The sequence below is a fragment of the Cydia strobilella genome, chromosome 20, assembly GCF_947568885.1.
Source record: "Cydia strobilella chromosome 20, ilCydStro3.1, whole genome shotgun sequence".
Taxonomy (NCBI): Eukaryota; Metazoa; Arthropoda; class Insecta; order Lepidoptera; family Tortricidae; genus Cydia; species Cydia strobilella.
In genome coordinates, this window is record NC_086060.1 from 1,921,309 (window position 1) to 1,937,215 (window position 15,907).

Here is a 15,907-nt window from a genome sequence, read left to right on the forward strand (position 1 = left end):
TTTTTGGCATATTTTCATCTCCATGTACTTATTTTTAGTAATTGACTTCACGTATATTTTAAAATTTATGTAAAGAATGGCTTTAAGAATTAATTGATAAACATATTTTTACTTTAAATCAAGTAACATGTGTGACGTTCTTAATCAAAAGGTACCAATTTGTCCCTTACCATAAAAACGAAGTTTGCTTGTATCTTTATACGAATAACCTGTCAGAGCGTCCTTATGGCAAACGCCAATGTGGTACCTTTTGATTGAGAACGTCACGTTTACTTACAGATAAACATACAAAAAAGATAATTAAAAAATAAGCATATGCTAGTGTTTTATGATTAATCATATACAAATATAACTAAAACAATAAATTATTTAATTCAATGCGATTTGAGTAAATGAATAAACGTTAAATAATAAAATAAATTGGACATTTTAAATGATATGCTAAGTGAGCGTTAACATTAACCACTTAAGGCCCGATGTGCATTACAATGTACACTCCGTTTCAATCTAATTAGAACCTTTCATATACCAAATAAAGTAACTTTTCTTTTGTTATATTGCTTTCTCAAACAAATGAATTTCAAACCATAGTATATAATAAAATTCAAATACTGTTTACTGTTCCTCGGCCGGAAAGCGGCAACTTCGTTTATCGCAGCGGGCCGTATAATAGAATACACATCTCGGCCAGTAATTAAGAAAGCCTCAGATCACATGTTTTTTGACCTCGACTTTGCCTCGGCCGTCAATTACATGTGATCAACATTTTTCACTTTACCCCAGGTATGTAATACTGTTAATGCACACCTCAAACATTTTTTACGTTACCCCAATACAGGAACAGAAAACAATACAATGTATGCCGCGACTAAAGTCTGTGTATAAAACAGACGGTTTTTTTCGCCAAATAGCGACATTACGATCGATTCAATACGGATTTAAACTTTCATGATTTTTACTCATTATTATTCACGACGAATACTTCCCCCTACTACAGGATAAGTAATAGTATCATCATACAGAACGACCACGCACCGCCCCGCCCCGACTCGAATTTCCTCGCCCCGCGACAGCAGATTGACGACCTTTTGCCGACTCAGTACTGTTTTTAAGCAACTTACTCACACAATGACGCATGACGCGTGTACAGACGTGCCGTTCACACATACGCAAGTGATATTTTATGTATAGCGTGTCCGCCCTGTGCCCCTACCCTAGAATACTTTCTACAGATCGTGGGTTTTATTATAGAAAAATCCGTGAAGCCATTTAAATAAAAAAACGTAGAAATTACAATCGAGACGAAGGTTTTAAGATCTCATCCACATGGAACCCCGTCAATAGTAAATGTAAGCGAAAACAAATATCGCAAGTTGAAAAAATCGAATATCGTGAGTGTTGTGTATCGACACAGGGCGGACACGCTATACATCAAAAATCACTTGCGTTTATATGTGTGAACGGCACGTCTGTACACGCGGCATGCGTCATAGTGTAAGTTGCTTAAAAACAGTACTGAGCGTCCGGAAAACGGCCGTCAATCTGGTGTCGCGGGGCGAGGTTATTCGAGTCGGTGCGGGGCGGAGCGTGGCCGTTCTGTATGATAATACTATTACCTATTCTGTGGTATCGACCCGGTGACATCCCTAGTGCGCAAAACGTTCGTAAAACTCGTGCGCCTAGAAGATGTTGATGTCAACTTCAGCCTTCTCCGAGACCACGGGGACAAAGCCGTCCTCGAAACGTCTGAGGTAAATTTAAAATTTATTTTACGCGATTAAGTCCCGTCTATGTAAATAATAACAAGGTTCAAAATAACAAAAAAAAATTTTGTACGGTGGGCCTTACGAGGTTTAAATGTGACGTTTTCAACTTAAAGATACCACATTGTACGTTGTCGATAAGGTTGATTTCAAATGGAAGCTTTAAGGAAATAGCGCCGTATTGACAAGCGACAATAAGTACCCTTTTGGTTGAAAACGGCAGAAATCATTATAAACTCTTTAACAATAACAACTGTGAATTAACACTTTCTTTTAATTGTGATTTTCTTATGAGATCTTGGCAGCCCTCTATACTATATTTCATATGGATCTTAAAAATGTAGAAAAAAAAAACTATTGCTATCAAAATAGCAAACTAACGTAACGTTACGATATGTGATATAAATGTAACTTACATTAATTTTCAGCACCCTGATATACATATATTGACCGTGCTTATTTAATAGACAAAAAGAGTATTAAGACGCGTAATGTGTCAGCTACAATAGTTGGCGTTGTACGCCAGGAATCACCAACTATTTGATACTTAATACAGTGGAATCCGTTTATTATGACTCCGCTTATACTGACCAACCGCTTACTATGACGCAATTACTGAAGTTTGATTTTCATATAAAATTCTTTGTGACAAAGTCGGATATGATGACTTCGCTTATAGTGACAAATCGCTTACTATGACCTATAAATCCTATTTTCATGAAATTATGTCCGGTTATACTGACACATTCGCTGGTTTTCGTGCCGTCCCCACGTCTTTCCCTGCGAAGACCTTCGGGCCTGCGTGGCGTGTAAGTTGTTTTAGTTTTGATTCTTAGTGACAAGTTGACAATTCTCTCAAATAAAACTCATCTCTCACAAAAGAATTTGAGATTAATTTAGAGACATTAAGAGGCCGTAGTCGATTTTGGAGCAAAAATGTAAAATTGATAGATTTAGTCGTTGAAGTTATACACGTTTTGTTACGTAATATCTAAATAACAAGTATTGATTTTTATTAGCACGTCTTCTCATCTTGCCTTTTAATAATGAGGTCGCGAGCGTGCGTCACCGGTAATGCATGAAGAGAAGGGGCAGTTTTTAAAAATTAATCAAAAAATCATGGTGGTAAATTATACAAATTGATGTATAAGAATAGTTTCAGCAAATGTTGTAGATTGTTTAAGTATCAAAATTGCGTTGAAATTAAGTCGATTTTTAGAGAAATTGTCACTTGTTTTGAAGTAATTTCTGAAGAAAATTGATTTCGTCTAACTTTCATTTACACTACTTCAAAGTCATAATAATAAAAATGTAGTCTGATAAACGTCAAGTACAGGATATGTGTAATACAAAATTACCATGTTTAGCAGTCCAAACATTACGAAATTTACAAATAAGAGCGACAAAATCAGTGCTTTACGCGCGTTTACCTAAACGTCCATCAGAAAAGCAAACATTACTAATTTAGTGAGTCTGTTTTCAAAAAATTGATCTGATAAAAGGTAAGATAAGAAGACGTGCTAATAGAAACCAGTACTTGTTATTTGAATTAGGTAACAAAAGGTGTAAAATTTCACGGACTAAATCTATCAATTTTACATTTTTGTGACTAAAATCGACACCGGCCTCTTAACAAAAATAAGAAGTTAATCAATTATGCTGTTAGAAGTATTAGAACAAATTAAATTATTTACAGAATATACTTTAATTTGTTTTTATTTTAAGTAGAAACACTACTATATAAATTATAAACTGAAATAAATGTCATATACTAAGAATAAATGACCAAGGGCTCCAGTGCCCCAGGCTGGAATCGAACCAGCGTCCTCTGCTATCGCGGCAGGTGCCTGTGCCATTCGGCACAATCAATTATACTTTATATGACATCCGCTTAGTATGACGTATTTGTCACTTCCCTTCGATGTCATTATAAGCGGATTCTACTGTACTTTTATCGAATAAGGGCAATAAAGAGTTGTTATAATTATAAATTAGCGGGCCATTTCAAATGTACGGTCGATGATTTTAATTTATATAGGTAACCCATTCCGTAGTTTGTCATAGTGACAATCAATATGAAAGTCGCTAGAGACCTTGTGACAAGGTACAAAATGGGTCCGAAATTAAAACTTTTGACTGTACCACTTGACTGTAGGACCACAGGTTAAAAATAACTGAGGTTGTTCCATTGAGTTAGCAAATATGTCGTAGAAACCCGGAAGTACCTACTTCAGCTGTCAATTTTTTTCTTTAATATTTTACACTACGCGTCTTAGCAAATTCCTTAATTGTATTGTATTGTATTCATTTAATTCAAGCAACATGGCTCATAAAAGCTTTGAAACATAAAAAACCATTCATTAAAGCATTCATTAATCTATAATCATTTTATTTAAATTGTTCATTAAATTGTTTTATGTTCCTTTCGACTTAGAATCACGAGCTTTTTGCATTTGTAATAGGAGACAAAAAGTGTCCCCAGGTTTTTATATCCATTCCGTTATCCTTTTTCATAGACTTTGTATGGCGGTCACGGAATGGAAAAATCGAAAAATGTATGGAAATTTTGGGACACTCTTTTGCTCCTATTAGGATCAAAGGAGCTTGTGATTTTGTGAAAAAATAACATAAAATAAAACATCCCAAATTTGAAGAAAAAAAAACACAACATTAGGTAATAGTTATTTACGATACAATTGCGGAAAAGAGGAAATTCGACCGCAGGAAGTGTTTAAAATCGACACGAGTTGCGAATTACCTATTCGCACATGTATCGTACTCGCACTAGTGCGTAAAAGTGCTCTTTTACGCACTAGTGCGAGAAAGTAACACCATATGTACTGTAAATAAAATGGTCCATCTATCTAACTAACATAGAACCTTTCTACCTTACCTATGCAGGATGATGTTTCAAATCAAATATCTCCATCAAAAGTGGCTCAATAGGGTTAACATCTAGATATACCCCAGTAACTTCTGCAGCAAGTTTCCGAAGTTCTAGAATCTTCTGTATGAGCTTGAGGAAGGTGGATTTTGCTTCGCAGCCCGGGTACACACTTTCTAGGTAGCGCCGGAGTAGGTAGTAGTAGGAATTCTGTGAAAGAAACATTTGTATTGAAAAGAAAAGAAAAAAAAACGTCCAAGTGCGAGTCGGACTCGCGCACCGAGGGTTCCGTACTTTTTAGTATTTGTTGTTATAGCGGCAACAGAAATACATCATCTGTGAAGTCGCACTTTCCGCACTCCAGGGAGTGACGAAAGTAGGCTTGTTCGAGCTGCTGAGGTGAAAATATTAATTTTATTCTGTTTTTAGTATTTGTTGTTATAGCGGCAACGGAAATACATCATCTCTTCATGAGATACAGCCTGGTGACAGACAGACGGACGGAGTCTTAGTAATAGGGTCCCGTTCTTACCCTTTGGGTACGGAACCCTAAAATGTGGGTCAAATCTGTCCACATGACATCAAAATACGGTTCATGTTTTACCCACATGGCCATTACTAACTATTTTGGCTCAGTGATCCAAAAAGAATCTTGGCTTCCTAAACGAGAGCGCGCCACATAGCCATTACTCGAAAAAAATAACATAGGTAATATTTGACCCACATGACATAAAAATATGCGCTATATTTGACCCCCTGACAAAATATGGGGGTGATATTTGACCCACGTGGGGTGGGAAGACATGAGTTATGTTTGACACACATGGCAATAAAACATTGGTCATATTTGACCCACATGTCAGAAGATGTGTAATATTTGACCCATATGGCAAAAGGCGTGGGTCATATTTGACTCACATGGTAAAATAAATGGGTTATATTAAACGGAAGCGGAGGAAGAAGCGTCTTAAGCGGGAAATCTTATTAAGTAACCGTATTAAGGAAGGTTTAAAAAACAGCGATATATATATATTTATATATATACACACACACACACACACACACACACACACACACACACACACACACACACACACACACACACACACACACACACACACACACACACACACACACACACACACACACACACACACACATGTACAAATCCCGTGCACCACCGGGTATACCTATTCACCCAACCACAGTAACAACAACAGATGACACTCGTAAACAGTTACAAACACACGATACGCTAACCACTTGACTGTAATATTGTAACATTGTTCTTTATACTATTGCTTTTCATAACTGCTCATCATTTTACATATAACGGCTCAGAAAAGATCATCATGTACTTCGTCAGACCTCCAAAAAAGGGGCCAAACTGAAAACCAGCGCTGGACTTCAGTCTAGCACATGCTGAGCTTGGTACCCATGGCCAACATGTATTGCAGAATTTGATTATCTATTAGATTAGACAATAAGTTAGTATTTAACCTAGAATAAGTTAACACTATACTTAAACTAGAACTTTTGTATTGTATTGTTGTATTGCTATTTTTTGTACTATCATGTTTTGGCAATAAAGTGATTTGAATTTGAATTTAATAATGAATACAAACCTGTTCCAGTTTGATGACGTCCCGATGCACGACCTTGGGCCTGTCCGGGGTGAACAGCAAAATTGCAGACATGACCAGGATGATTTGTTCGTCCTGTCTCCAACGAGTGTCGAAAGAGCGAATAAACGACTCATGTGAGCGATAGATGTTGCCCTTAGCCAGTTTGAGGACGTCGGTGCGGATGCAGCCGAATTGTTCTTGTGAGTGAGGTACCTGGAATTGGAAAGTTATGGTTAGTTTGGGAAATGTTCTATATTTAAACAACATTTTAAGAGGCTGGTGTCGATTTTGGAGCAAAAATGTAAAATTGATAGATTTTGTCGTTGAAATTATACACGTTTTGTTACGTTATATCTAAATAACAAGTATTGGTTTCTATTAGCACGTCTTCTCATCTTTTCTTTTAATAATGAGGTCGCGAGCGTGCGTCAGCGGTAATATATGAAGAGAAGGGGCCAGTTTTTAAAATTTCATCAAAAAATTATGGTGGTAAATTATACAAATTGATGTATAAGAATAGTTTCAGCAAATGTTGTAGATTGTTTAAGTATCAAAATTACGTTGAAATTAAGTCGATTTTCAGAGAAATTGTCACTTGTTTTGTAGTAATTTCTGGAGAAAATTGATTTCGTCTAACTTTCATTTACACTACTTCATAGTCATAATAGTAAAAATGTAGACTGTAAAAGGTCGAGTACAGGATATGTGTAATACAAAATTACCATGTTTAGCAGTCCAAACTTTACGAAATTTACAAATAAGAGCGACAAAATCAATGCTTTACGCGCGTTTACCTAAACGTCCATCAGAAAAAAAAAATCATTACTAATTTAGTGAGTTTGTTTTCAAAAAAATGATCTGATAAAAGGTAAGATAAGAAGACGTGCTAATAAAAACCAGTACTTGTTATTTCAATTAGGTAACAAAAGGTGTACAATTTCACCGACTAAATCTATCAATTTTACATTTTTGCGACTAAAATCAACACCGGCCTCTTAACGCCATGTTTTAAGCTGAATCTCACTAAGGGCCGGTACAGACAGACGGACTGCAACCCGACTGCAACTTGTGTGGGAACTGCACGCCGCAGCAGTTGGCGTGCAGTTGACATACCAGTTGCAATCCGTCTGTATCGGCCCTTAATCTCATGTGGCCAGAGGGGATTTAGGTAAGGTATTCTATAGGTACCTATACAAATCTCACCAAAAATTCATGTAAAATGTTACCAAGACGAGACCACAAGGCTCGCACTGTCCAAAAGTTATCAGATCTCATGTAGAGCCAAGCTTCTAACTCTACATGCCCTAACTTCACAAACTTCACACTCTCTTAGTCAAAATATTTGAAAATGAGAGGATAACTTCGATATTATGGAAGCGACCACAGATGCCGACTTTTTCATACAAAATTTACGCATAATATAATGTTTTTGCCTTTGGGTGCTCGCAATTTTTAGGCTGTTGCAGTTCATTATCAAGCAACGAGGCATTTTTTAAGTTTTCACGGACGTCCGGCTGCAACAACTGACGCGCGTGGACTGTCAAGAGCGACAGTCAACCCCGAGGATTTCTCGGGGTTGAGTTGGGACACGCAAAGTAGATGCATTTGCGTCATCTATGGTATATTTATATCTGTGGGAGCGACTTTTAAAATATATAGCAAAATAGTTACCTTCCACTGATTCATTTGTCCATCATAAGTCATCGTACTTCTCAGGACCATCATTTCTATACAGCCTCCTTTTAAAAGCGCCACCTACAAAAAAAAACATGGGAAAATTGTAAAATTCACTGCTTTAGCCAAGATTCGAACTTGCGACCTGGAAGGAATACAAAAATTCGCACGCAAATTCTGGTAGTCCCCCCAATGTATATTGAGATGTACATACTGTTTCAATGGAACCTAAAAGTTTATATACCTAGGCAAACGAAGTAGACAGACGAAGGGTTGACCCTTTATAAGGCATAAGGGTGTCAGAAATTGTACAAAATTTAACCCCATCACTCTGAAATAAAGTTCAAAATCAGGTGGGAAATATGTTCCCTCTGAAGGCTTAAACTAGATTATTTTTTTAAACTGAATTTTTTAAGGTCGGCAACGCGCATGTAACAGAACTGTAGTTGCAGGCGTCCATAGGCTACGGTGACTGCTTACCATCAGGCGGGCTGTAAGCTTGTTCGCCACCGACGTGGTATAAAAACGTTACTATTATCAAAGATAGATATAACTCTAAGGAAAAAACGTGCCTCGAAAATCAAGAAAATTTGATTCTCGTTCAGAGGGCGCTACTAGTTTTGGCCAACTGTCGTATAGATGGCGTTGACGGTTTCGTTTGTTATTTAACAATTTTAAAAATAATTAATGCAAATAAAAAAAACTATTTATCCATATTTAAATACATTTTATCGTATTTTTATAAATCTTCATTTTTAGTTTTAGTTGTGTCGACAGATAGCAGTGAATTTACTGGGGTTACAAAATTTACTATGACAGTACCGCTCTAGTATAAGTTACTCTATGCTATTTTTTAACGATGGCATAGACAGTATATAAAAGTAGACGCGCCACCGAGTGAACGGGGGTAAGAGAAAGATCATATAAAATTTGGGCAGCATAGGATTTTTTCTCTTTCACTCTTATAACTTTCGGTATTTCACCATCGCCTCCTACCTATGCCACCCGGTCGGTGATAAGGACAAATCATGGCACTATTTTCTCTTTCCTCTTATAGGAATCGAAATAAGACTATCTTACTCTATCAAAGAGTGTCAGGCCCTTGAACGATGGATATACCTGATCCTCCTCGCACATGTTCTTGAAAGCGTTGATCTTCTTCGCCATCTTGATGAACCGCCTTATCGCTATCGCCGTAAGGTTCACAATGGTCACTAGCCGCGGATCGTGAACGCCGTCACCATCCTGGTTATAAACAAGTGAAATAGTTATTTGTGCAACGAGAGAGGAAAGTTGGTTTTTGCTGCGAGTGTTTATTTTGAGTCCCGAGAAAGCGAAAAATTCTATAATTGAATCACGAGCGAAGCGAGTGCGAGGACAGACAGACAGACTAACAGCGGAGTCTTAGTAATAGGGTCCCGTTTTTACACTGGTAATAATATGAATAGCGCCTTACTCGAATCTTTAGGAGTTGGTATTGACATGTACTACGGGCGATCACTAAAATCAGGGAGGGAATTTTTTTTTAAAAATGGGTCACATAGTATGAGTTTGTTCCCTTACTTACTTTGAGGTTAGAAGTACAGTCGGCGGCTATAAGTTGCGACATGTCGTCGTCTATAGGAGCGTGTAATGCTTTATTCGCCACTATGAGCTCGTTTAGCTTCGCTCGCTCCACCTAGTACAAAAAACGCACGTTCGAGAGAAATAAAATAAACAAAAATTTGATTACATCTGCGGTTTTCCGATCCCCGTATAGTATGAATGATATGAATCTTCTCAAATGATTTTTACGCCTAAGACCCTAATCTGTGAAACAAAAGCCATTGTTTCTTTTGCGAGCGGTCGGCCATTGTGTCTGAGCGCGTGCCAAAGCAACAATGTCGTTTAAAAAGCGGCTGTATCGTGGTGGTTTTAAGGTTCAAATCTAACATGTAACATGTTTTGGTAATGTAGGACCATCGACCACCTCAATGTAGGCGATCGCTTATATTATTACATAGATTTGAACCTTAAAACTACCACGATACAGCCGCTGTTTAAACGACATTGTTGCTTTGGCACGCGCTCATACACAATGGCCGACCGCTCACAAAAAAGAAACAATGGCTTTTGTTTAACAAATTACGGTCTTAGGCGTAAAAATCATTAGAGAAAATTCATAACATCGGTGTAGGGTGTAGGCTTAGCACATGCAGGAGTGGCGCGACAGTATTTCGCCCGCGAGATAGATAACCCGTTTTTTTCTCACTGTATAAATTAGTGAGAGACGGGTAGTCTATATCGAGGGCGAGATACTGTTGCGCCCTAACAAAATGGCAATACATCGTGACGTCACGATGTAACCTCACTATCGCTTAAAAGCAGTTTCAATGTATGGAAAACAAGGAAATTGCGATTTTGTGAAATATTGCGATTACCTATGTATATTGTTGCCGTACAATATTTTTACAATAAAATTCAACATGTGTCAACAACCCTAATTCCTCGCGAGGCAACTCATGTTGTGCGGATCTGGAGTTCTGGACCCGCGGCTGGAGCTGTGCCATTCTCGAGAATGTTCTCCCGTTTGTATGGGAAATGTTCTTGCTCGAGAATAATATCCATAGTAAATTGAGAGCGTTCTCGAGAACGGCACAACTATAGGTACCTATATTTGAAGGTGAATCGTTATAAACCGATGATACGTTAAATACAATACCAAATAATGTAAGATGATAAATACCTCATTAAGTTCTCTGGATGACCCACTGCAGTTGGTAACAGAGGTGTACGCTTCAAATTCCAGTTTGATCGCCTCACACAGTATGGACTCCATGGAATTTGGTTCTATCCTGTAATAAGAAATAATTAAAAGTATTTATCAGTACGGTTTTTACTCACTATTATTTTTAGTCGTTTTTGGCGACATGTTTCGGATTCTTTGGGAATCCATCCTCAGGCACGAGTGTCCGCGGCGGTTGTACGTCGTGCACTGTCGTGGTTATTTTGAAATATGTCTCACGATAGTTTAAGTGCGAATAATTAAAAGGTTAAGATTATCCGCTATATAATTACTTTCTTCTGCGAGCAATGCGAGCAATTGCTCGCAGAACTGATGGCCGGTGGGGCCGGAAGGTTCTGGAGTCGCGTCCGGGTATCGGAAGACGAACTGCCGGTAGGCCTCCAACGAGATGGAGCGACGACCTGGTGAAGGTCGCGGGAATTCGGTGGTTGCGAGCGGCACAGGATCGGTCGGAGTGGCGAGCCTTGGGGGAGGCCTATGTCCAGCAGTGGACGTCTATCGGCTGACATGATGATGATGAATTACTTTCTTTATAAAAACATTACATGTAAAAAGATGCAATTCTCGCGATACAGTTTTTCTACTACAAAAAAGTTTTGAGATGTAAAGTCACATCAAGTCGGTTATTCTAGTCAGTACCAGGGGATGTCCACATAACTCGATATCCACCGACTTGCCTACTTTAAAACCGTATCAATATTAGATCTTTTTTTAAATATAAAAATATAATTGCCGCTTAATTGACGCGTAAAGTAACATTAGTTTGTTAACACATTTAGTGCCAACGCGAGCTATGTACGCTACGAGCGTAGCGATAACGTGTTTTCCGCTTTGTATCGAATAGCGCCTACGAACAGGGAACCCGGCTAGCCTCCCTGACAGCGAGTAAGAACCCATTGAACGCCACGCCATAGTGAACCTTATCGGCATGCACGAAGGCTGATATTGATATGTAGCCGCGCGCGCGCGTCAGTTGACATCTTTAGCGGTTAAAGGGTTAATAAAACACTAACAACACGTCGAGAAGAAATCACAAGTGGCGTATTATATATTAACGTAACGTATTGGCGTAATAAATATATTTTTCATTTTCATTTTTCATTTTCAATTTTCATTTTCATTTTTCATTTTTCATTTTCATTTTGATTTCATATGACTAAGGTCACAGTCAGTGTTTGAACCGCCTAATTCGCGTTAAGGGGTATCTACCTACACTCACCGTTCCACATCCTGCAGTATATCCCTAGCTTTATTAATGTCAGGATCAGTGCTAGTGGACGGCAGTTCCTCGCACATGTGAACAGGCTTCGCTTCCCGGTTGATCACATCGCCATTTGTCAGTATTGACCTGAAACATCATTTAAATATAGTTATAACAATAAATGCTAAAATATGACTGAACATTTGGTCAAAAACTTTATCATATTAATGTATCATTGGCTGACCTCTCATGTTGTTTATTTACATTTCTTCAAGGAGGTACTCAAAAAGACAATATCCAGAATATTCAAATTTTTTAATGCAATAGAAACGTGTGTAGGTTTTCTTTTCAGTTTTTACTTGTTATTGCAGCAATCACATTCAATAGTTATTCGTTTCACAAGCGAGCAAAGTAGTTGTTTAACTCCTCATACTAATATTTATACCCGAACAAGCAAAAGATCGCAAAACTGTAATCAAAAGTAATTGTAATCAAAATAAAGTCGAATCTTGAGCATTGTAAAGGTTAAACGAGGATTAAACAAACATTGCTTCAAGTGAAACACAACACTACTGTGGATAAAATGCAATTTTCTCTTTAATTTTTAAAGAATAAAGAGAGCCTTTATGAGCCCGGTTGGAGATTTAAAAAAAAAAAACTAAATAAACATTTGGGACAATCTTAGACAGACCAACAATCTTCTTCTTCTTCTTCCCCAAATAGCCGCAATTTAAATATAAAAAAATACTTACCTTATACTATTCTGCTTTGGCTGTTCATACATATTACTTTCAATAGACATCATACTATCACACATATTGTATGACTCCATCATCCTCGGATCATACTGAGTTTTCTCATCCATTGGATACACCTTCATCGTGTACGGGTGATCTGTGCTCTGAACCGGAACATAGGACCCGTAACCCGGAGGAGAACTTAACGAATCAACCTCATTGCTAAGCGGAGATTGTACGGTACTGTTAGGGCTGCACGTAGTACTGTTGAGGACATCATATTGTATCACAGACTCTTGTGTTTGCGGCGTAAAGGTGTTTGTAACATCATCATCTCGCTTAAAGTTCTTTGTGCTGGTTATATCCTCATCCGGATCCCGCTGTCTCTTCTTAGCTCTATTCTCTTCTATTTTTCTCCGTTTCTCTGCTTTATCCTCATCTGACATGATAAACTCCTTCACCATGCCGATGGCTAGGCATTTTTCTAAACGGCATTTCTGGCAGAAACGCCGAGTTATAACCGTAATATCGCAGTTGTTAGAGAACGGGCATTTAAACTCCTTGCTAGTTAAAGCATTACGACGGAAAAACGCCTTACAACTCTCACAGGATATAGCGTTGAAATTATATCCCAACGCCTTGTCTCCACATACTAGACAAATTTTCTGATGCGGCGCCAACTCTTTTCTTTGTTCATCCTCCACTTTTTTATCACTTGTTTCACTACTACTATCCATTTTGTATAGAAAACCTCTGCACTTCCACGCTTACAGAGATAAACATGCTATGAAACCAGCTAAAAATGACAACAAACTATGTAGTTTGCATTGCAAAATTGTCATAATATGGACATGTTAGCATCGTGTGACGTCATAATAATTAGCACTGATATCCAGAGATCGCGAATATTGTTGGTAAGGGTCGATAAGATGATAATTTGTTAATGTTTTGATAAAAATAATTACTTGAGTACATAGAATCGTATCGTATGACTCGTTTTGATGTTAGTGTGAGAATAATTTGATTATTTGTCATTATTTGAGTGGAACTACGAAGAAAATATATTCAGCCTTAAAGTAAAGCAATAAGGTAGTTATTTGTTTAATAAGTATTTGTAAAACGGCAACACACAAACACAATTCATGTAATCATAACGTGATAAGAACATATTGAAACACGAGCTGTCATTTTTTTTTCTCTATCGCCTCGTTCAGTTTAAGTAGACAAAATAATAATTATGACAATGTTTTAGTAGACGATTATTTTTTCGACATTCAATTTAGCACCGTGCACCGTAAAGGTAAAAGTGTACACTTGATAATCATTATCAAGCGTGAAAGCCCGCCCCTGCCAGCCTAACCCCTCAAGGAATCCTATCAAACCCTTAATATTGAGTAGGACAACCGCGACGAATGGCGCAAAATGAAGGAGGCCTACACCCAAAGGGTAGAAAAAGGCTAAAGAGAGAGAGAGAGAGAGAGAGTACATCGGGAATCCGAGATGTTTAGCCCTGTATTGGGCCACTCCGCTGCATTCCAGCACCACGTGAGAGGCTGTTTCTTCTGTCTCCATGCATCCTCGGCATAGGGGAGTGTCTGTGACACCTGTTACAAAAAGATATTTGTTAAATAGTCCATGACCTGTTACGACACTGGTTATCATACTCAGTCGGACCTTCCCTAGTTGAAGAAGCCTTGTGAGCTTTCCGTTGATGCCAGACATGGCTTGTTTGGCCTGCCTGCATCCAGTCTGGTTTAGCCAGTGTTCTGTGTGTAGTTTCCCTGTACGTGCCAGCAGCATTGAGTGTACCTTGCTAAACGGTATCGGGAGGATCGGTTCTGGACCAATCGCTCCCGCACTCGATCCTTGCCTGGCAAGCTCGTCCGCAGCATCGTTACCCCGGGATCCATTGTTATTATGACATACCTCAATTAGTCGTTCGTGGCATTCTTGTATAAGTTTGGATGTAACTATATGGCTTTTTAGAGCCACTAAGACTGCTCTACTGTCGGAGAGTATGCGGCTGGAGGGTTCTACAGATCCTACTGCCTTCCTTTCAGTGATGGCAGCCGTCGCATTTACGATGCCCATGCACTTAGCTTGGAATACCGAGATATGGGCTCCTAGCGGAGTGGTGATTGACATGTTCAGGTCTTCTGAGAAGGTTCCAGAGCCCGACCCACTGTCTGTTTGAGTAATGATATTTTCACGGAAATTCATTTCTTAAGTTTACGAAACGCACGTTAGATGGCGTTGTTCTATGTTGTAAAAATCCTGGCTATCAAGATTTTTACCAGGATGAAGACCGCAGATAATTCTATTGAGAAATCGTAAAAAAGTTACATGAAAGGGAATAGCTGTGGTTAATATACCTACATCAAATTGTGTAGAAATATTTTCTATAATGTTAATATCCAAGGAGGAAAATGGGAACCACATCTGCATGGAGAATAAGCTCTACTATCTTCTCAGCTTGTGTTTAATCAATGGTTTTTTAAACAACATTTTTTTTTCATTTAAACTAGTAATTACGCCACTATAGAACCTTATCGCTTTAATTACTAGATACACTCAATAAGCACTGTAGTAGAAGATAAACAAATTTATTCATTATAACATGGTTCTATAGTAGTTAGTGGCCTCAGAATCAAATTAGTTGACTGTACAAGCCTCATTTGCTCATATTAACGTTTGGGTGGCATGGTTGTAATATTGACTCTATTTTACTTGAGTTAAGGTAGAAAATCATATGCCAAGATTTGAAATACCTACGGATAAAGCATATTTATTTACCATGTCCATTGATTTTTAAGGATACTCAGTGATCTAGATTCTAGATGGTGCATACATAAATTATACGACGTTACGCTTACGCCTACGCGCTTACGCTATCATAATTATAAATTACTAGCTTTTGCCCGCGACTTCGTCTGCGTGGACTTAGTAACCCCAGCTAGAGTAAGAATAGCGCCTGGAGAAAATCTCATAGCAATCTAAATTTGAGCATATTATGCACACAAATTAGCAGACACTTCATTCATCATTCGCTTGCCCTTGTCCCATTCACTTGGGGTCGGCGCAGCATGTCTTTTTCTTCCATACATCTCTGTCACCCGTCATCTCATCATTCACTTGCGTTAGTTTCATATCATCTTTCATAATTATATCATCTTTAATCATATTAGCAGACACTTCATTAATTATCTCAATTCCACCCCGCTTTTTACTTTCTTAAGGG

The 15,907-nt window shown here is 38.2% G+C and overlaps 1 protein-coding gene across 1 annotated transcript; it reads right to left on the reverse strand.

The window, feature by feature from the left end:
- Positions 1–4,604: 4,604 nt before the first annotated feature.
- Positions 4,605–13,727, reverse strand: LOC134750495 (nuclear hormone receptor HR96). The gene is made up of 8 exons (XM_063685676.1): positions 12,685–13,727; positions 11,951–12,079; positions 10,672–10,780; positions 9,514–9,624; positions 9,066–9,191; positions 7,944–8,027; positions 6,273–6,485; positions 4,605–4,857 (listed from the first exon to the last, which is right to left on the reverse strand). Exons 1-8 carry the CDS (start codon positions 13,404–13,406, stop codon positions 4,657–4,659), a joined length of 1,695 nt encoding a protein of 564 aa, XP_063541746.1. The 5' UTR covers positions 13,407–13,727; the 3' UTR covers positions 4,605–4,656.
- Positions 13,728–15,907: the final 2,180 nt, after the last annotated feature.

Excerpts from the sequence above, each read along its gene's own strand:
- LOC134750495 (XM_063685676.1), bottom strand. The coding sequence starts at position 13,406 with ATGGATAGTAGTAGTGAAACAAGTGATAAAAAAGTGGAGGATGAACAA. Across the intron at positions 9,625-10,671 it reads CATCCAGAGAACTTAATGAG|GTGGAGCGAGCGAAGCTAAA; the intron begins GTATTTATCATC and ends TTTTTGTACTAG. Across the intron at positions 8,028-9,065 it reads ACATGTGCGAGGAGGATCAG|GTGGCGCTTTTAAAAGGAGG; the intron begins GTATATCCATCG and ends TTTTTTTTGTAG.